General features: G+C 38.1%; 3 protein-coding genes across 3 annotated transcripts in view; 1 reads left to right on the top strand and 2 right to left on the bottom strand.

The window, feature by feature from the left end:
* Positions 1–6,744: 6,744 nt before the first annotated feature.
* LOC111694450 (gastrula zinc finger protein XlCGF26.1-like) lies at positions 6,745–8,062 on the bottom strand. Its single transcript, XM_023462759.1, has 4 exons — positions 7,937–8,062; positions 7,753–7,867; positions 6,902–7,672; positions 6,745–6,813 (listed from the first exon to the last, which is right to left on the bottom strand). The coding sequence occupies exons 1-4, from the start codon at positions 7,975–7,977 to the stop codon at positions 6,745–6,747; spliced, it is 996 nt and encodes a 331-aa protein (XP_023318527.1). The 5' UTR covers positions 7,978–8,062.
* A 5,098-nt stretch (positions 8,063–13,160) lies between these two features.
* Positions 13,161–15,278, top strand: LOC106653952 (myoneurin-like). The gene is made up of 5 exons (XM_014373617.2): positions 13,161–13,326; positions 13,382–13,478; positions 13,550–13,894; positions 13,966–14,400; positions 15,246–15,278. Exons 1-5 carry the CDS (start codon positions 13,301–13,303, stop codon positions 15,276–15,278), a joined length of 936 nt encoding a protein of 311 aa, XP_014229103.2. The 5' UTR covers positions 13,161–13,300.
* Positions 15,279–17,070: 1,792 nt separating this feature from the next.
* The window catches only part of LOC106653951 (class E basic helix-loop-helix protein 22-like), a 9,246-nt gene continuing 5,558 nt past the window's right edge, over positions 17,071–20,758 (bottom strand). The window contains exons 3-5 of the mRNA XM_014373616.2: positions 18,911–19,308; positions 18,606–18,832; positions 17,071–17,521 (exon numbers count right to left, since the gene is read on the bottom strand). Coding sequence (XP_014229102.1) covers positions 17,274–17,521; positions 18,606–18,832; positions 18,911–19,308 — 873 coding nt within the window. The 3' untranslated portion in view covers positions 17,071–17,273. The remainder of the gene's footprint in view (positions 17,522–18,605; positions 18,833–18,910; positions 19,309–20,758) is intronic.

Below are 20,758 nucleotides of genomic sequence, written 5' to 3'. Positions count from 1 at the left end.
TCCTTCGAGAGAGCGTATGGATACACACACACTATATCAGAGCTGCACCGCCACCGACGACGACGACGACGACGCAGCAGCTGCAGCTGTCGATGCTCGTTTTACCTCGCGCATCGTCGTCGTCGTCGTATAGTAGCGTCTGCACTTTCGAGACTTCTCGCCTTTTTAGCTTAGTGTTTCAATCCATATACCCTATATATTACGTAGGTATCCGATGAATGAACTCGATAGATGTCGTGGTGCCATTGATTCGACTCGAGCTCCGACGATTTTTGCGCAAATTTTTGAATTTGCTTTTAGCTACGCGTGTATGATAATCAAGTACATCGGAGTTATTTTATAAATGTGTCCTGATTTTCTGCATCTACGTGGTGCGAAAATGCCATACACAATATATATCTCGGAGGCATTTTTTGAATGAAGCTCGTATACGAGATTTATACATAGGTACTTTCAAGCCAGACGAAATATTGTGAATAGGTGGAGGGAATATTATTTTCAAAAGGTGTTACCACATAAGCAGCGAGTCTGGTGCTCCGTACAACATTGAAAATAGCTATTTTACGCTCGGAATCAGTGTAAATCGATTTTTATCAATTGTGTATTTGTGAATGTGCAAGAAGTGTTTATGTGGTGAGTGAGCGCGTGGTACATGCACAGATCGAGAAATAGACATATAATAGCTGCACCGACGACTCGACGACGGCCGGAGATCGAGAGTATAAACAGCAGCCAGCGATGGTGGTGGCAGTAGTGGGATGTAGAAAGTGCAAACTGAAGAGAGAGAGAGAGAGAGAGAGACGAAGTCGAGATTTCGATCGTCGCTGCCGAGAGAACGAGCAATTCTCTGCATCGAGCGCAACTCATAGAGTCGCTATGATTTATCGGGTCACGCGGCTCCTTACAAAATGTGCAGTGTTTTACATAAAAAAAATTCGCAGATCGACGGGAGCTTCGGGAGTTCGTGCGCCGAGGCGAGAAAATCACCACCGCGCTACAATCGATCGTCGATGGGGAGTCAAGGAGAGATTGAATTTTTCACGGCACGCGCTCCGATCTCGATGTCGAGGGCAGCGATCGCGACCTTGACGATTGGCGAATGTAGATAATGATCGTATAATCGCGGCTTTACGGATGCGACCCTTCGTTGATCCGTACCCCATGTAATTATCAAGATGCATATTATAAACAGCAGATACTTTTAATAACTGCAAGCGTATGTATAGTGCCATAAGACGAAATTCTGAACGACGATGTTTTTCTTCGAGAAACACATACGCGCAGAGAGACAGACGAACAAATCGATTGCCTACAGCGGAAAAGCCGCCGTCGCCGTCGTCGTCGCCTACCGTTTTTTCCTTGACTTTGCACGCGCGCAAAGTTGAGCTGCAACTCGCACACAAATATATACATATACATAGGAAAGAGATATCGATACGTTAGGCTAGTAGGCGATGCGTGTTACGTTCGCTGCTTGGCCGATAAATATATCTATATCTATATGTATATTGTACTGGGTAAAGGTGCGCGTGCATATTGCCCACTCGTGCTCGACAGCTTAACTCTGCAACTCTTTGGTATAAAATCAACGTAGTAGGGGTCGTCCCTGCTGAGTCTAGTGCACGTAAATAGCAATAATAACGCAGTCGCTGTGGGTAGAAGATGCCCCTACAACGCTGGACTCGCAATTCAGTCTGCTAATCAAACTCGAACGTGCGCTGGCATATCGATACGCGACGTACGAATACACACATGCGTGCCGCGATGATCGACGTCTCGCACACGTACAGTGTAATTATTCGCCTGCGATAGGAACGTTAATATAGATTGCGTATTACTCGCGCTTGTAATACGAGCGCGTCTATACATTGTCTCTTTGTCGCGTGTATTTTTTTTTTTCATTACAATATCAAGTGTGTTTAATAATTCAACATCGCTGCATTAAACGCACACGCAGACGTCGGACGGTAATCGATCGTCTGTGCACGGCTACCAATAATCGTCGCTACGCGGATTTTTAACTTTTTTTTTTATCAATAATTTTCAAATAAGTAAGTGTATCGTAAAGGGCCCTCCCAAAACGCGATGACGCGTCTAATAGATAAACGATGGCTTCCACAGCCACGTCGAGATTCGACGACTGCACTACTACTATAGATGTGTCTAATAGGCACATAACTGACAGCGCGCAAACTCGAGCCTATAACGGTGAAAACGATGAAAACAGAGAGAGAGAGAGAGAGGCACGGAGTAAGAGGAACGAACGCTCGACTGAAGTAATCACACAACTTGCCTGAGCTGCTGTATCACAACAAAGCGGCGCGAGTGCGCGGGCGCAATAAGTTTTTTTTTATTTTGCTTTGTTTTTATCTGTCTTCCCGATTCGAATCGAAGGCGACGAATCGTGCGTAGATTTACTCTCAGCGCGCGCGTTTTGTAATACCTGCACACTTTATGGAGTGCACCTGCCCTGAGAGAGTACGTGTGCGTTTGTGTTAATGTGTACCTGCTTTTGCTCGTACACCCGTTCGAGCCGAGGGCTTGAAAAGGTACATACATACTCATACATACAGGTCCAATGGAAGATGCAGAACTGCAATGCCGGCTTTAGCGAGGCCAGATACACACACATATAATAATAATAATATATAAAAACAGGCAGTATCGTGCGGCAAGCGCAGGAAGTGCCCCCGAAGATGTGTGCTGCTGCGATGACGCGCTGTATGCTTCATCGGTCGCGAGTTACTTCTTTTTTTTTTCATTTTTATAAATACACTACTTCGTCGTCGTCGTCGTCGTCTCGTTTTCAACAAAAAAAGAACCGAAGAAGAGGAAAACAATGCGTTGGAGTTTAAACTCGCGATGCGTGACAAAGTCGGAGCAACAAGCACAGCAGTAATAGCAGCGAGTGGGAGAGGGAACGATTTTCGCGACGAATTCGATTATAACGTTATTATTATATTATATAGCAGCTGAGAGCTACGAACGGATTGATTCGATCGGAGAGTATATATTTATAAGGCGCAAGAAACGCGTCGACTCATCGAGAGTCTCTCTTGTAACAATAGCGTAATATGTATATCAGCGAGATATCAACATTACTTACCGCTCTCTCTTGTAAACACAGCTGACGTCTGCTTGTCACATATTCCGCGACTTCTCGTTTGTGTGTTTTTCTGCCGTCGCTGTTGCTGGTGATCCTAATCTTTCAACACTCGTTGCGAATCGACGAAAGGTCCCTCCTATTTTTCGTATTCGAAAAAGTTAGCAGCACAATATCAAACGATATAGCGGAGATCACGTCGACGTTTTTCTCTCGCTCTCTGCAGTATTTTCAATAACTGCAGCGATACAGAAGGTGTGCGTTTATGCGTTCGAGGCCGAGAGAGGTTCGATTTATATATGAAATACACACACACACACAACCTCTATGCTCGATAGATATTTCGAACGCGACCGTTACGGCCTCATCGTCGTCGTCGTCGTCGTCATCATCATCACTACACGATCGTGCGAGTATCGATCAACACTCGTCGGCGCAGCAGCACACAAACATCTTCTATCAAACGTAATACATATATTTTTTTTTTGTTGATCGAAGAACGTATTTTTTTCAAATCTATTACGTCTCGCAGATTTACAAACGTGCTTATTGGCTGCGTACACTCGATACAAACTGTTTAGCTTTTTGAAAGCACACACTACTCTACACTGATGCACGCAACTGTCTAACCGCCGTACGTTATTATCGCTTTAAGCTCTCCACTTTTTTGACAATAACCCCACACGATATACGCGAAAGATTTGTTTGTACACACGAACAGTTTAGCGCGTTAAATTAACCAACATCACTGATATATTCAATATATAGTTAACACAGACAGCACGAGAGTAGACCGTGAGAAAAGCAGTCGAGTTGAGATACAAATTTACACACGGAGCGAGAGCAACAGAAAACACGGTTATGTTGACGCGATCTCTCTCGCACGGTCATAAAGCCGCACCGAGCACACGACGCAGCAGCACTGCAATTTCGTACGGAGGCTATATACTGTAATATACGGTGTGCTCGCGCTGCGTGCCGATGTATCAACAACAAAAGGCAGTGCAGCTTTGGCTACTAGTAATAGTAGTAGTACTCGTAGTCGTCGTCGTCGCGAGGGCGCCGCGCTCGACCCTTTCCTCTCTCTTTCTCTCTAGTCTCTCGTCGATGCGCACGATTTATCGAATGCAACGCTACTGCCTACCTACACCACAGCAGCCTGCCCGATGTAGCGCGTGTATGTATAAGATAGTATGGAGCAGCACACATACTACCCTGACTGTATACACGTATATACAGCGCTCCGACTTCTCTTCTCTCCGTCTCCTTCTTTCTCTCGACTAGTGTGCAGAATATTGTTTATGTATGTGTGCGTGTGTGTGCACTGCAGCCGTTCACCGTCGCCGCTGCCACTACATAGTCATGTATACCTATATAGTACCGCAGCCGCCTGCCGCCGCCGCAGCGACTCCGTTCTTCGGACACACTATATATGTATACATCCGACGTCGGTGAGAAAGAGACAGAGAGAGAAAAAAGAGAGCCGCTATATTATATTCGCGTGCTTTTCGCTCGTCGTAAGTCGTACATTAGCGCACTCGGTACAGCAGGCGGCAACATACGCGCCACATATATATACCTATATAGGTGTACATACGATGATAGAGAGCCCCCCTTTCGTCGCTAGAGCGAGAGTAAAGTAGAGACTCGTTGGGAAGTTTTGCGCACTGCACGAGCGAGAGAGAGAGAGAGAGAGACGGCGATTGCGAACCCTGTGTGTGAGTGTGTGTGTATACGAAACGAAACGATGGCGCGCGATGGCGTCTGTATGGTCGGTTTCGCGGCACGCGCGATTCGCGAGGTCATGCTCGTGCGCGCCTATACATACGTATATATACACTACCTATCTACTACGAATGCACTATATATAATCACAGTGCGGTAGATGCGCGGTGCAGTCGCTCCGAGCCAAGTCGCCAGGTGTCGCTAGACTCCGGGATCTCGCCTCTCGGTTGATATACTTACACCACTAATTAAATGAGCGAAAGCTTTTTTGACTTTTTGTTATATTTTCAACAATATTATCTCGATTCGTATTGTATTGTCATTGTAGCGATGATAATGACGCGATACGACTTTGTGACGGGAAAACGTTCGGGCAGGCAGAAAAGAGGCGCGAGTCACGCGGTGGCGCGCGCGCGGTCATTGCCATCTTTTTTATTTTGACGATCTTGCGAAAAATTCGAGCCGTCGTGCGGTCGTTTGAAAAGCAAAGAATAGAAGATTTGGATGTCGATGTGACGTGAAAAATCAACGTATGATTTAATGATTTGCAGAAGTTTTCCAAGAAAACTGTTAATAATCTTTTAATATTATTGGCGATGGCGAATAAAAGTTGAATAAATCAATGATGCGATTTTTTTTATATCCGTTCACGCTGATGACAACCTTTTTCCAATAGGTTAAAAAAAATGTTTTTAGTTAATTATTTTACATGGTTTTAAGACTAACAATTACAAACATTGTCTTTGTCATTTTAATTTATGAAAATAAATAGAAAATAACGTTTCTTATAGAAACAGAGAAAAAATGAAAAGCCTTAGAGGCTGTGCAATAAACATGTTCTCTGAAGCTTCGTAAGTGAGTACACTATTTCTCATAAAACCTCCAGCAAAGACTTGAATTTAGCATGATACGTCAATTTTTTCTTAATTTTTCTTAATTTTTCGGAGAATCTAGTATTTTTTGTTTTTTCGCAGCGGTAAAGTTTTTTGGAAAATGTACAGATAAAAATAAGATTAAATATATTCTCAGAGGTCTTTGCCATTGCATTTTTAAATATAGATGATAATCATAAATTTCAAAAAATTGGCAACTTTGTAATACTGAAAAACGGAATGGAAAGTTTCGGAAATTCTTATAAAATTTTGCGAAAATGTGAGACTGAAAAGGAACTTATCGGGACAGAAGGAGACGATTAAATTTCACAGAGAATCGGTTGCATGCACATAATGTATTTTTATGCTGCCCAATCGGCAATAGCATTTAATAACAATAGTACTTATTATGCTGCCCGGGAATATAAACATCCACGTCGATTGGTGAGGTTGAACGATCATAGCGAAATGATGTCTTTCAGTCATACTTGAACACTTAGCGCACATTAGGCGCTTGAGAATTAATTTGTTTAGATTACAGTTAAAGTTGAACTAATAAGTGAATCTTCTAAGATTAGTTTCCAAAATCATGACAAAATTAATGTCAATTTGAAATACTTTATTGTTTATACACTAAATTAAAAGATTTTTATAAGAAAAATTATCTAAAACTATATAGCGTATTAAAGTGATTACAGAAGTCTTCTAATGCTTTGGAACAAATGTTACATTCGATGGTTTGCTCCGATTGTGTACTAAATTTTCGTGCCCTTTGAGATTTCACTTGCATGAAAACGGTTTACGACAAATTTCACGCTCCTATGCTTCGATTATCTACTGTATTTTTGTGCCTTTCAAGAGAAATTTTTTATCCAAAAAATTTTTGACATTACGCACACCCTTAGAGTTTGCTGCAATCATGTACTGTCATTATATTGTGAACTTCGAGATGCTCTTTGCGGTGACAAATATCACTATGACTGTTGACAAATATTACATTCAAAAGGTTTGCATTGAGCATGAACTTCATTCATGTGTACCTCTTCAGATCACACTTACATCCAAATGATTTATGGCAAATTTCACATTCAAAAGGTTTGTTACCATTGTGTACTACGTTTATGTGAGATTTGAGGTCACATTTTTGTCCAAATCATTTGTGGCAAATTCGACATTCGAAAGGTTTGCTATACTCATGTACTGAATTTATGTGATTTTTGAGTACATTCTTGTATCCGAATGATTTGTGACAAATTTCACATTCATAGCGTTTGATACGATAATGTACTTCATTAATGTGTCTCTTGAGATCACCCTTGTATCCAAATGGTTTGTAACAAATATTACATTCGAAGGGTTTTTCGCCTTTATGTACTGCATTTGTATGAAGATTGAGGGTACTTTTTTGTCCAAATGATTTGTTACAAATGTCACACTCGAAGGTTTTTTGTCGATCGTGTACTGTAATTATGTGCCTTTGAAGTACATGCTTATATCCAAATGATTTGTGACAATTCTCACACTCGAAGAGTTGGATGCGCTTATGTACTGTATTCACGTGACATTTGAGATGACTCTTGTATACAAATGATTTGTGACAAATTTCACATTCAAATCGTTTAATTCCTTGTTGCGTTCGTTTGTTCGTTAATTTTTCATGCATAGTTTTTTTAAATATTCTAACCTCCTCATGTTCGTCAAACTTCAATCGGGAATTAACTTGAAACTGACAATTATTATCATAGTCAAACTGTTTTTTTATAAAAACTATCAGATCTCTATCATTCAACTTTTTTTTGTTTTCCATTTGGTTTTCCATTTTTACAATAGGTATACAACTTTGATACTCAGTTTTGCAGACTGCGGTTGATTGAGACATCAGTTCAGGTTTAACATTTTTGCACTCGAAATCTACGAATATTTTTTCACCTTTTCTTTTCTGTGTCGTCATAACCTTATTCATATGATTTGCCTAAAATTAAATAGTTTTCGATAGTGAAGCGCGAAAAGTGAAAAACCTAAGGTAAACATGATTCAATTTATTGAACTCACCGATGTTTTATAAGATGGAAATACATCAACGTTTTCAATTTTGCAAGAGTATGCTGAATTGGAAACAAAATCGTCGCCTTCATCTGGCCAAGTATCGTTCGTCTCTTGTTTCACACTAAAGAATAGTAAAGTTTAATGATTGATCAATTATTTATAAATATCGTGCCTTGATAAAAAGTAATACCTCACGATGCCCTCTTTACTCTCCATCGTTCTTTGGATCATAAGAATTTTCACTGTAAGTTTTAACGATGTGCACTGAGAAAGTTTTCGAGGTTAAACGCTTCGAGTAGCCAATATTGTACCTCAATTTTATCCATGGACCGACATACACTTTTAAAAATAGGTAAATATATGCTCACAAAAAGAAATTCAGTTCTTCACCGGTGGATACTTCCTCCCTCTACCGTCACCCAGGAGTAATGTACTGCGATACACAATTACTCTCGCATGTTATTAAAAAGGCACTGAAATTGTAATGAAAATGTCATTCATCCAGGCGCACAATTGGCTCTCACATACGCATGAAACAACATTCATACAGAAAAGAATTGTGTCTCTAAAACACACCGTTACAGAAAATAATAGTATTTATAGATACATGATATTAGGAATGAAGTTTAATTAGTTTTTGGAACATCACGTGGCTCCATAGTTAGTAAAGTATCTGCCGCTGTTGCATCGATAATTTAACAAAACATATGATTTTTATAAATAATATTTGTAAAGAATCAAAATCGATAAACGATTTAACTTTTATCAATGAAAGCAACCTTTTTTCGTTGAATTTCTTCGCAGGTACTTGTAAATAAATGATCATTTAAAAAATTCCTTGCTCAGTCCTAAGTGAGTTCTAGAGAAAATAAGAGAAAATGACTGAGTAAACGAAAGAGGACAGACACTACTTGCCAGTTAGAATCGAGTGCGAGTATGAGGCCACCTGCACAATTAAAATAAAATTGTGGAAAGTACTAAAAAAATGATATTTTCCACGTTAATTTTTTCAATGAAAAAATTATTGCTTCTACCGATCACATCTCTCTTAGCAGAAATAGTTAGCGTTTGTCCGTAAATTTATGAAAATCTTCTAATAGGTCGTCGTGTTTGACCAATTTAGAGATTTACAACAAGGTTTAATGATAGTTGATAGCTCGAAATTCAGATGAGACAATCACATTTGTACAATTTTTATTCAAATTTTTGAATAAAAAACATCTACAACATATACAAGTATCTACACATTTTTACTATTATAAAAAAAATCAGTGCTTTTCATTATTTCACTTATGAGATATACGCTATTTTCTGAAGAAATATTCCAAGCATATGACTGCAATGAGTTCGAGAAATTTGTATAAGCAACATATTATTCATAAAAACTAGAAGTATCTTTAATTACGAGAATAAAGCGTATTTATTACATCAGTATTTTTTTTATAGATTGTTTTTCGGTGCCTACTCAAATTCGATGTTGGTACACCAAATGTTAATGATCTTGGTGAACCGTCATTTCGTGCCTCAACAAACATAATTTACTTCCAAATTTCTTTTCGCACTTGTCGCATATGTAATCTGTGCAACTTTGGTGTACTTTTTTTTGGTGGAGAAGCAAAGTCTGTTTTTGTGCAAATTTTTTTTCGCATTTGTCACAAGCGTAGTCTTTGCGACCATCGTGTACTGTCTTTTGGTGGATTAACAAATGCGATTTGTATCCAAATTTCTTCTCACATTTGTCACATGTGAAATCTGTACCACCTTCATGGATCTTTTTTTGGTGCGAAAGCCTATCGAATTTTCGCGAAAATTTTTTCTCACATTTTTCGCATGCGTAATCTCTGCGACCGTCGTGTACTGTCCTTATGTGAATAAGCAAATTGTATTTTTGACCAAATTTTTTCACGCACTTATCGCATGCGTAGTCTTTGCGACCTTGATGGATTGCCCTTTGGTGCCTTAACAAATCTGGTTTACTTCCAAATTTCTTCTCACATTTCACGCATGCGAAATCTTTGCGTCTTTCGTGGACTGTTCTTGTGTGCAAAAGTAAATAACTTTTATGTCCAAATTTTTTTTTGCATTTGTCACATGCGTAATCTTTGCGACCTTCGTGTACCGTCTTTAGGTGGGTGAGCAAATTCGGTTTTTGTGTAAATTTTTTTTCACATTTTTCACATGCGTAATCTTTACGACCATCGTGTATTGTCTTTTGATGTTGTTTCAAATTGCCTTCACTCACAAATTTCTTATCACATTTATCACATACGTAATCTTTGCGACCTTCATGGAATGTCTTTTGGTGTCTGATCAAATCCGTTTTTTGTCCAAATTTCTGCTCACAATTGTCGCATGCATAATTTTTGCAACCTTCATGGACTAACCTTTGGTGTCTCAACAAATATGACTTACGTACAAATTTCTTCTGGCAATTATCGCATGCGAAATCTTTGTAACTTTTGTGGACCACCTTTTGGTGTAAAAGCAAACTCGATTTCATTTCAAATTTCTCCCCGCATTTGTCGCATACATAATATTTGCGATTTTCGTGGACCGTCTTTTGATGTCTGATTAATTTCGATTTTTCTCCAAATTTTTTCTCGCATTGGTCACAGGCGTAATCCTTGAGATTTTCATGGACCGTCCTTTGGTGGGAAAGCAAATGCGATTTGTATCCAAATTTCCTGTCACACTTGTCACATACGAAATCCTTGCGACTTTCGTGTACTATCTTATGGTGGGAGAGCAAATTCACTCTTTGTGTAAATTTCTTCTCACACTTATCACAAGCAAAATCTTTACGACCTTCATGGACTGATCTTTGGTGTCTGATCAAATCCGATTTTTGTCCAAATTTTTTCTTGCATATGTCACATGAGTAATCTTTACAATCATCATGGACTGTATTTCGGTGCTTGATCAAATCAGATTTTATTCCTAATTTCGTCTTGCGTTCATAACTGATGAAATTGTTACGACCCTCATGAATTGTCTTCACATGTATGAGCAAACTTCGTTTATTTCTGAATCTCTTCGCACACTTTTCACATAAGTAATCTTTGAAAACTTCGTGGAAAATTTTTTTGTGCTTCAGTAAAGTTGATTTATTTTCAAATTTTCTCTCGCACTTTTTGCACGTGAAATCTTCACGATCTTTGTGTACTAATTTTTGGTGCGTAGACAAATTCGATTGTTTCATAAATTTTTTTTCGCACCTGTCGCATGCAAAATCATTGCGGCTTTTGTGTACTGATATTTGGTGTCTACTCAAATGACTTCGGAACTCAAATTTCTTTTCGCACTTGTCACATGAGTAATTTTTTTGCTCATTGTGTATTCTGTCTCGGTGTGTTATCAAGCTTGATTCTAGTGTAAATGCCTCCTGGCAAATATCACGAACGTATTTCTTATCGTCTGAAACAATAACGTCGTGTTCTCTTAAATTATTATCTTCGAATCTCTTCTCACTTTCATCCATTTTGATGCCCAAATTGAACGTTGGATTCTTCTATTTTGGAAATTGAACGAGTAAAATTTATCTTTTAGTGTTATGACTTGTTTCATCAAGAAATACAATATTCGAACTAATTTTATTTTAGTATAAACATAATCAATACTTGAGGAATGATGTCAAAATCGTTTATGATCATATCGTTTACAATTAAATTACCATTTTATCTGTTTATGCATAGTCATAACAATATTTGAATTAATTTAAAATTCTAACTCAGTGACGATTTCTTCAAGAAATTTTTTTGATATTTTACCTTTTTTTCTGCCGTCCCACGCTCCATAATCCACCACCGGCTTCGTTAAATGTTATAGGCTACAAATGACTTAATGGTATGGCCACAGATTGACTGCAGGGAATAGTATTTTTTGAATTTCCTCAAAAGCTCGCCTATCTACGGATTAGTAATATGGTTACCATAACAAAAAGAATCAGCTGAGCGAAAAACACTGCACAGTATTGGAATGCAATAACGATAGTGAGAAAGTTTATTAAATTTACCTAACTTGATTGAACATAAAAATCAAATTTTCGAACTGAAAATTTAGTAAAGCTCCGAAAACCACTTTGCCATTTCGATGCTGGACAGAATCCGTTTTGAGAGAACTTATTTCAGATCAGTTATGTTTTATATTGATGTTTCAATCTTGAACTTCGTGAAATTTTTAATTGATATTAGGTTATAAAAGACACCGATTTTTAATTATTATATTACTGACTAATTTTTTTTTAAACAAAAGCGAACGGGTTATGTAAGAAAAATCGAAGGTAATTGAGTTTCTGATTATTTGCCAGATAGATAGCTAATGTATACTGAAGGGGAAGCGAGCTTGAAATTATCGATACAAAGCAAAGCGGTAATTATGAAAAAAAGTAAAAGAAAAGAAAAAGAATCGGCGGAAGTCCGGAATACACGCCACGCGACAGATGTGCACCCAAAGAAATTATATCTTATATTTTTTCATGTATGAGCAATGTATAAAGCCGAGCACGCATGTATATCAAGGTGTACGGCTCGATTGAAGCTGGAGGAAAAAGAGGAACAATGAGCATCCGTTTTTGTCTGGCGTTTAAGAAACTGCCCGCATATAAATCGGATTCTCGGCATTGCCCGGCTCGGGATATGTTCTTCGTGATTTTACGCCTCTTTATGTACATGGGATATTTCACGGCATTTTGATTTCACTTGGATCTACACAGGTTCAATGTTAAATTTTTATTGTAGGTATACATTTTATTCTCCTTTCATGGGATGACATGACAAGGTATTTCATGTACTCGCTCGAAGTACTGAAATTGCATTAAATATCAAGAGGTGCGGTAGCGCCTAGCCGGCAAAGTATAAAAAAAAATTATTAAAAAATTTTTTTCAAAAAAATCTAGCCCATCAGGTAGCAAAATTTTACGATATGAAAGTCAACAGTACCAAAATTAAAAGTAGTTGACATTCTTCGACGTGGCGTTATTTCTCCACGTAATTCTGACAACAAAAATTAAAATAATGAATAAATGAAAACGAAAATAAAAAATGAATTACTTTTTTTTCAGCAATTGATATGATAACGAATTCTGAAATAAACATGACATTTTACAGAAGAACGAACATCTTCATAATTTTTCAAGATTTGAAATTTATACCCATAATTAAAATTTGAGGCATTAAAGGATTAATAGTCCCTAGCGCCTAAGACGTTAGTTGATTTTTTCACGTTTTTATACTCTCGAAATTTCGTGGATAGTAAACCGAAAAATACTTTTTTGTGCTATTGTTTCTTCGCACATATCGCCCGTTCGTGTAAGCTAATTGTGTACCTAAGGGAATGATATTTTCATTACGATCTCGGTATAATGTTAAATACATGTCAGTGGCAAAAAATCGTTGTACAAAACTGTCTACGCTCAGTCGCTATTAATCATTTCCTGCTGTAAGAAGTGTTTACAAATAATATCCGTACACGTTTGTTGGTGAAAATAAGATACGGTGTTGGCTACTCGAGGCATCTAATTTTGAATAATTTCAAGATAAATTATAGTAACGAAGCGATGGAAAGTAGACAGGATTTAGTTAGGTATACACTTTTTCATGCTTGCCAAAGATATATTTTTAAACGATCGTTTCTTTAGTATTAAAGAGGAGCCTTGTGACAATTGGGAAGATGTTGCCAACGAGAGTGTCGATCTGGGGGTCTCGGTCAAAACCGAATACTCTGATGAATCATCGGTAAGATCTATCTTTTGAAATTATGATCAGATTTGCTCCACAAAAGAACTATAACACAATTTTACTTTTAGGCAAATCCAACCAGTGACTGTATTTCGTCGCAGCAGAAGAAAGATGAGGATATTCTGATAGAATGCGAGAGCGTATTGGTAAAACATGAACCTAAGCCCTCATTGACGACCATTTACCAAGCTAAGAATATAAAGGAAGAAAATCCAGCAAATGACTTGAACAGTAAAAGGCTTACAATTTTAAATAAAAAAGGATCCGATTGCGATAATAACAGTCCATTTACGATTGGAGAAGAATCGAGTTTAACAAGACAAATAGAAACGACGAATAAGGACGATGGATCACATGAATTAGAAATTTGCAAAGCCGAAAACTCTGATGAATTATCGGCGAATGAATCATTGGTAAGATCTATTTTTTGAAATTATGTTCTTATTTGCTCCATAAAAAAACTATAACACAATTTTAATTTCAGGCAAATCCCACCAATGACTGTATTTCGTCGCAGCAGAAGAAAGATGAGGATATTTTGATAGATTGTGAGAGCGTATTGGTAAAACTTGAACCTGAGCCCTCATTGACGACCATCTACCAAGCTACGGATGTAAAGGAAGAAAATCCAGCAAAAGACTTTAATAGAAAGAAGCTTATAATTTTAATTAAAAAAGGATTCAATTACGATAGTAATCGTAAATTTACCAGAGAAGAAGCGACTTCAACGAGACAAATGGAAACGACACACAAGGGCAGTAGACCACTTGAATGTGAAATTTGTCACAAATCGTTTAGATACCCATATATGCTTGAAGGGCACGTGAATCAAGTACATGAAAAAAACAAACCCTTCCAGTGTGACATTTGTCACAAATCATTTGGACGAAGAGATTCCTTCCAAACTCACATAAATATAGTACATAATCACAGCAAACCCTTCGAGTGTTATATTTGTCACAAAGCATTTGGAAAAAAAGCAAACCTCATTGTACACATCGATGGAGTACATAATCGAAGTAAACCCTTAAAATGTGAGATTTGTCACAAGTCATTTGGTTTAAAACAGAACCTCGAAACTCACATAAAGATAGTACACAATCAGAGCAAACCCTTCGAGTGTGATATTTGTCACAAAGCATTTGGACGAAAAGGTGACCACGCTGCTCACATGAGTGCAGTACATTTGCGGAGTAAACCCTTTGAGTGTGAGATTTGTCATAAATCATTTGCAAGAAAAGATACTCTCAAAACTCACATAATGACAGTACACAATCGGAGTCAACTCTTCGAGTGTGAGAATTTTCACAAATCATTTGGAGGAAAAGTAAACCTCATTAAACACATCGATGGAGTACATAATCGAAGTGAACCCTTTAAATGTGAGATTTGTCACAAGTCATTTGGTTTAAAACAGAACCTCGAAACTCACATAAAGATAGTACATAATCAGAGCAAACCCTTTGAGTGTGATACTTGTCATAAATCATTTAGGTACAAAATCCGCTTTGAAGCGCATATGAGTGCAGTACATATGAGTAGCAAACCTTTTGAGTGTGATATTTGTCACGAATCATTTGGATACCAGAGTGTACTCAAATATCACGTAAATTTAACTCATAAACGGAGAAAATTTGAATGTAAGACTTGTCACAAGTCATTTAGCGTCAAGAAGCGTCTCGAAAATCACATTAATGCAGTACATATGGAAAGCAAATCTTAGAAATATGGAATTTATTTTAAATATACGCTATGTAATTTTAGACAACCATTGTCATGAACAATAAAGCTTTTTAAACTTTTTTTCATTTCGAAGTGCCAGTGCTGAAAGATGCCACTTCACTGAGCAGACAAAAAAAATGCCATGTCGCGCTCCGGGCAAAAAGATGCCATTTCAGCGCTCGATTCTGAAGGATGGTTTTTTCTGCGTTTGAAGTTACACCATATTCATGTTTCATGTTTTAGAAATAAAATTGGATGCTATTCTAGAATCTGTCGCTGGAATGAGAATAATAGTTAAAGTTGAAGCTTCAAACGGAGAAATACCGAATGCCGAAGCGGCATCTTTCAGCCCTGGCACGTCGATTTGGTTGTCACTGTAAAAATCTTTTATTATTCCTTCAAATACGAATTATAATATCAATACGGTTTCGCGTGAATACTTTACACGAATACACCAACTTGTTGGAGTGAAATAAAAAAAACGTCAATGGACTCTCCAATTTGTAAATAGATTTATTTCAAGCTAAACACTTAAAATTGACGCTACACGTTATAATTACGACTAGTTTTACATTTAGTTAAAGTTTGATTCCTTAATAATTAATATTGACTTCGAAGTAATTCTCCCCATTCTTGCGAACCAAGTGTGCGACGAAACGACGTGATCGTCAAACGATCTCGCTGTCTAACGTCGAAAATCACGCCTCATTTCATATATTGCTTCCGAGTAAATAGTCGAGAGGATGATTTGGCAAGTGTACGTTTCGCACATACACAACGCACAATTGGCGTCTTTCTCATTATTGGCACTTTTTATATCAAATACACATCATACTTAATAATTTATCAATATTTTATAGTGTATAATGGTTGGCTTGTTGCGCTCAAACACCTAAGCGTCTATAATAATGACTCAACATTAAGTATGTAGTTGATTTTTTCTTCATTTGAAGTACAAAAAATTCAGAAAAGTGTGTATCGACGTTTTAAGATAAAATACTATAAATATATATTTATAAATCCATTTAAAGTTTCATCACTTATTCCGATTATTCAATTATGTCATTACAGCGTACATTTTCTCTGTGTATATCACATACTAATATTGACTATTCGTACTTGACGGAGTTTTGGTAAGTATTTTTTTTTTCAACCATCGACTGGTTAGCTATAAATCTTTCTTAATTTGCTGCCTTGATGATAGTTAAAAAGTTTTTTCAGGCGAAGCTGTGTATCAACTTTGATAGTTATTAAATATATGCTTAGCCTATAGTTCAGTCTTAAAAACTCAAAAAGTATAAAAAAAATTATTTTAAATCTATAATCTTCTATAAGGCAAATCAATGAATTCTTGAATATAAAAACAGAGTTATGAAGAGTCGTATAATTATGCAAAATTATATTATGGACTTTGGTAATTCCGACAGTTAAATTATTATTTTAATAGATGGTATTGAGAATTAATTTTTCTTTTCTTATTCTAGTAATTACTTTCAGATTACTTTTACTTTCATTGTAGTTTTAATAGTGTATATAGTAATAGGCTTCAGTACTTTCTTTCGTTTCACCGTCATCCTAATCGGATGCTCACAGACTTTCGAGCTTATTATTTAAATATTCTTACTCTGCACGCTATATATATTTCAATTTTTTATCAGCTATAAATAAAAGGATTAATGTAAGTAGCGTAGTTATTCAGCGTTCTTGCTTCCACTGGACGTTGTATCATTTTAGTTTATTACTTGAAACGCTACATATCCTTAAAAGATAAATTTGTCTTACTTTCGTTGTTATGTAAAATAAATATTACTACTTTTTGAAGTTTTTCGTCATAATAACTGATATCAGACTAAATTTTTGGCTCGTATTGATAATACATCAAACTTCATTGATTCGTATCGTTGAATTCGAAAAATATCAAATTCATTATGGCTCACTCGTTCACTAACGTTTATACTTATACAATTATCATATGCTTTAAAAAGACAAAATTGGCTTGGATTAACGGACTCTCGTTGACTAGTATGCTATACTCGAGACAAAACCTCGTATGGATAAGAAACAATTTTTTTAAACGGTCTCGGTGGACGACTTTCCACTCGGGCTCGGATCCTGCTGTTGCTGTCCTTGTGGCTGCTGCTGGGCCGACGACGCGTTGGTCGGCATGAGTCCCTGGAGCTCCTGGACGCCCTGGAACAGTCGACCGGTGAAGCCCGAGAGCAGATCGCAGGAGACGGGCGTCGGCGGCAGGGCCGCGCCGTGGGCGTGCGGCGATTGCAGCACCGCGATGACGCGCCTCAGCTCCTCGAGTGCGTTTCCTGCGGAGAGAACAGACGAACGGAGGTGTTCATTGTTTCGAGGCGCACCGTATATTGTATACATGCAAACGCACACACAAACACGTAATAATGTATAATGCAATGCTGTACGCTGTAAGTTATGTATATTATCGGCGTTAGCGCGCGAGAGTGATGTATTACCCAGTGTTGAATTATTGCCACTTATGGCCTATGCTTAGATAAGAGAAAAATAACTATGTGGATAATCAGAAGGAGGAAATTTATACATTTTTTCGGTCTTGGCATTGATGTCAGCAATTACAAATAGTTTGTAAGTATGAAATGATTTGACGAAATGACAATTATCTTAACTCTGTTCCCAAATTAAATTCCTTTTTTTTTTTTTTTTTGGGAAAAATAGGAAAAATGATATCGATTCATTGTAATCGCGAAATATTTTGTACCAATTGAACCCCCTCCCCCCTCTCTTCCTTCTCCCTTAAGTATTAATGCTCAACATTTTATGTGTAGTGTTCGGCCAATGAAAATTTTCTCGGTTATCAGTGAGTTATTTTAAAACTGGACAAATAACCAAAATTTTTAACCCTTTTTTAATATTTCATGGCCACATTTGGTTCTGCACATTTTTAATGACCTTTTTTAAACTATATGAAGTTCACGAATACCACCATTTCAACACACTTTTAAGATATTTTCCATTTTACACATTTGAAATTTGAATTTTTCTGTCAAATGATAATTTATATATCATATCAAAGATTCTGTGTCTTATATAATTATTTCGACTTTGCCACTTGCAGATATACAGATTTAAAGGTAATCGCCATCTAGTGTTGCAATATGGTATCGTCTTATTTAAAGAGGTTGAAGACTGATTGAAAATTTTTTGATACAGTCCAATTGTCATTGTCAAAGATCATATTTCAATATTTGTAACATATTTGCAGGAAAAAAAAATCGCGAAAAACAAGCCAATTAATGATACATGCGTTTTTACCACAGCCTTCGTAATGAAGGATTTGCCCGTCATTCGTAACAACATAGTACAGCATGCAGAAAGTAAGAGAGATAATAGCTCGGATGCGTTCAATCGATGTCTCACCTTGCATGAGAATGTAGTTCTTGGCCAGGAGCAGAGTGGCGATTTTGGAGAGCTTCCGCACCGAGGGACTGTGCGCGTAGGGTATGACCGAGCGCAGCTCGTCCAGGGCGTCGTTGAGATCGTGCATGCGGCGGCGCTCGCGCGCGTTGATGTTCAGCCGCACGTTCTTGCCCTGTCTGGTCGTCTTCATCTTGGACGACGGGCAATTGAGTCTTGAGCTGCCCGATCTGAAAGCAAACATAACGATTGCCATTATCATCGCAAGAGGATATTTCATATAGTTTTTGCAAGGATATGTAGAGTACCTCTCGTGCTCCGGCCTATTCTCATCCGTGGGCACGTTGTTGCCCGACGACGAGGCGTGAGGCTGCTGTTGCTGCTGTTGCTGCTGCTGCTGCTGATGGGCCGCGGGCTGCTGCTGGAAGTAAAATCCGCCCAGTCCGACGGCGCCCAGGGGTGTTCGACGTCCGGGCACGCCCACCACCGGACTCTCGGACGAGTAGACGACGTTGGCGCCCGGCCCGGAAGCCGTCGCGGAGGCACCGGCTCCGGCCGATGCCGGTGGAGGAGGATGATGCGAGGGATGATGCGGAGGTCCGGTCAGGACTTGGTGAGGCGCCGAGCCACCGGCACCGGCGCTGTAGGCCGCCACCATGGGATGATCCAGTCCGCCGCTCGGATTCGAGTGAGCTGCCAGAGGATGCTGTATGGGAGAAAGGAGAAAGGAGAAACAATTGGTTTAACGCGTCGTTACGATTGTGAAAATCTGTAATGGTATTCAAATTTGGTCGAGGGATTTTCTATTATGACCAGCATTGAACGTCTTTAACTACGATAATACTACTTAAAACCTCCACCGGTAGATGGCGAGTACCTTTATATGTAAATCTGCAAGTGTTATATTCAAGTAAAATTATAAAAAGCTAATAAGGTACTCTTCGAATTGATTTTTTCAAATTATTCGAAGCTGCAGAACACATCTATGATACTGGGTGCGTCCACAGTAGCCATGTTAGCCGGGATATCCTGGCACAGCTAGAGCTACGATACAAATAAAACCAAGTAATACGGTTATTGCAAACTGCTTATTTAAATTACTTTTTTTAATTTTACCCGGCTCGAAAATGTGCATAGTGCCCGGTGTTCTCCTACTCGCACTCATTTACTATATTGTTTTATAGAACGCATTCCAGTTTAGTGATAACCTGGGCTTTTAACTGATTCGCACCTCGGGTACGAACCGATTAAAATAGGTTTTAATCCTGAGCCTTGGTGTAAAACCAGGTTTTTAACTAGATTTAATCTTACATTTAATCTATTTTTACCACCATCGGATACTCACCAGCTTTGTAACCGGGTTTTAAACAGTTTTATATGATTTTTTACATCTGAGTATCGGCCAACATTCTATCGGGTTAAAGCTCGATTATTCACTGGTTTCTAACCAAGATTTTTACCTGGATTAAATTCGGGTTTTGAGCTGGATTGAACTCAGATTTTTACCAGGATTAATCCTGGATTTTTAACCCGGATTAACCCTGGATTTATAACCCGGATTTTTAATCCTGGATTGATAACCCGGATTTTTAATCCTGGATTTTTAACCCAGATTATACATCCGATTAATCCTGGATTTTTAATCCTGGATTTTTAATCCTGGATTTATAACCCGGATTATACATCCGATTAATCCTGGATTTTTAACTCGGATTTTTAACCCGGATTTCCAAACCGGATTATGACCCGGATTTTCAACCTGGATTGTCAACCCGGATTTTTAACCTGGATTTTCAACCTGGATTGTCAACCCGGATTTTCAACCCGGATTTTTAACCCGGATTTTCAACCTGGATTGTTAACCCGGATTGTTAACCCGGATTTTTAACCTGGATTTTCAACCTGGATTGTTAGCCCGGATTTTTAACCCGGATTTTCAACCTGGATTGTTAACCCGGATTTTTAACCCGGATTTTCCACCTGGATTGTTAGCCTGGATTTTTGACCCGGATTTTCAACCTGGATTGTTAACCCGGATTTTTAACCTGGATTTTCAACCTGGATTTTTAACCCGGATTTTTAACCCGGATTTTCAACCTGGATTGTTAACCCGGATTTTCAACCTGGATTGTTAACCCGGATTTTTAACCCGGATT

Source organism: Trichogramma pretiosum, unplaced genomic scaffold (genome assembly GCF_000599845.2).
Source record: "Trichogramma pretiosum strain Unisexual culture from Peru unplaced genomic scaffold, Tpre_2.0 scaffold134, whole genome shotgun sequence".
NCBI classification, from domain to species: Eukaryota; Metazoa; Arthropoda; class Insecta; order Hymenoptera; family Trichogrammatidae; genus Trichogramma; species Trichogramma pretiosum.
Note: the sequence above shows the minus strand (reverse complement) of the source record. Positions and strands in the feature narration are given on the sequence as shown.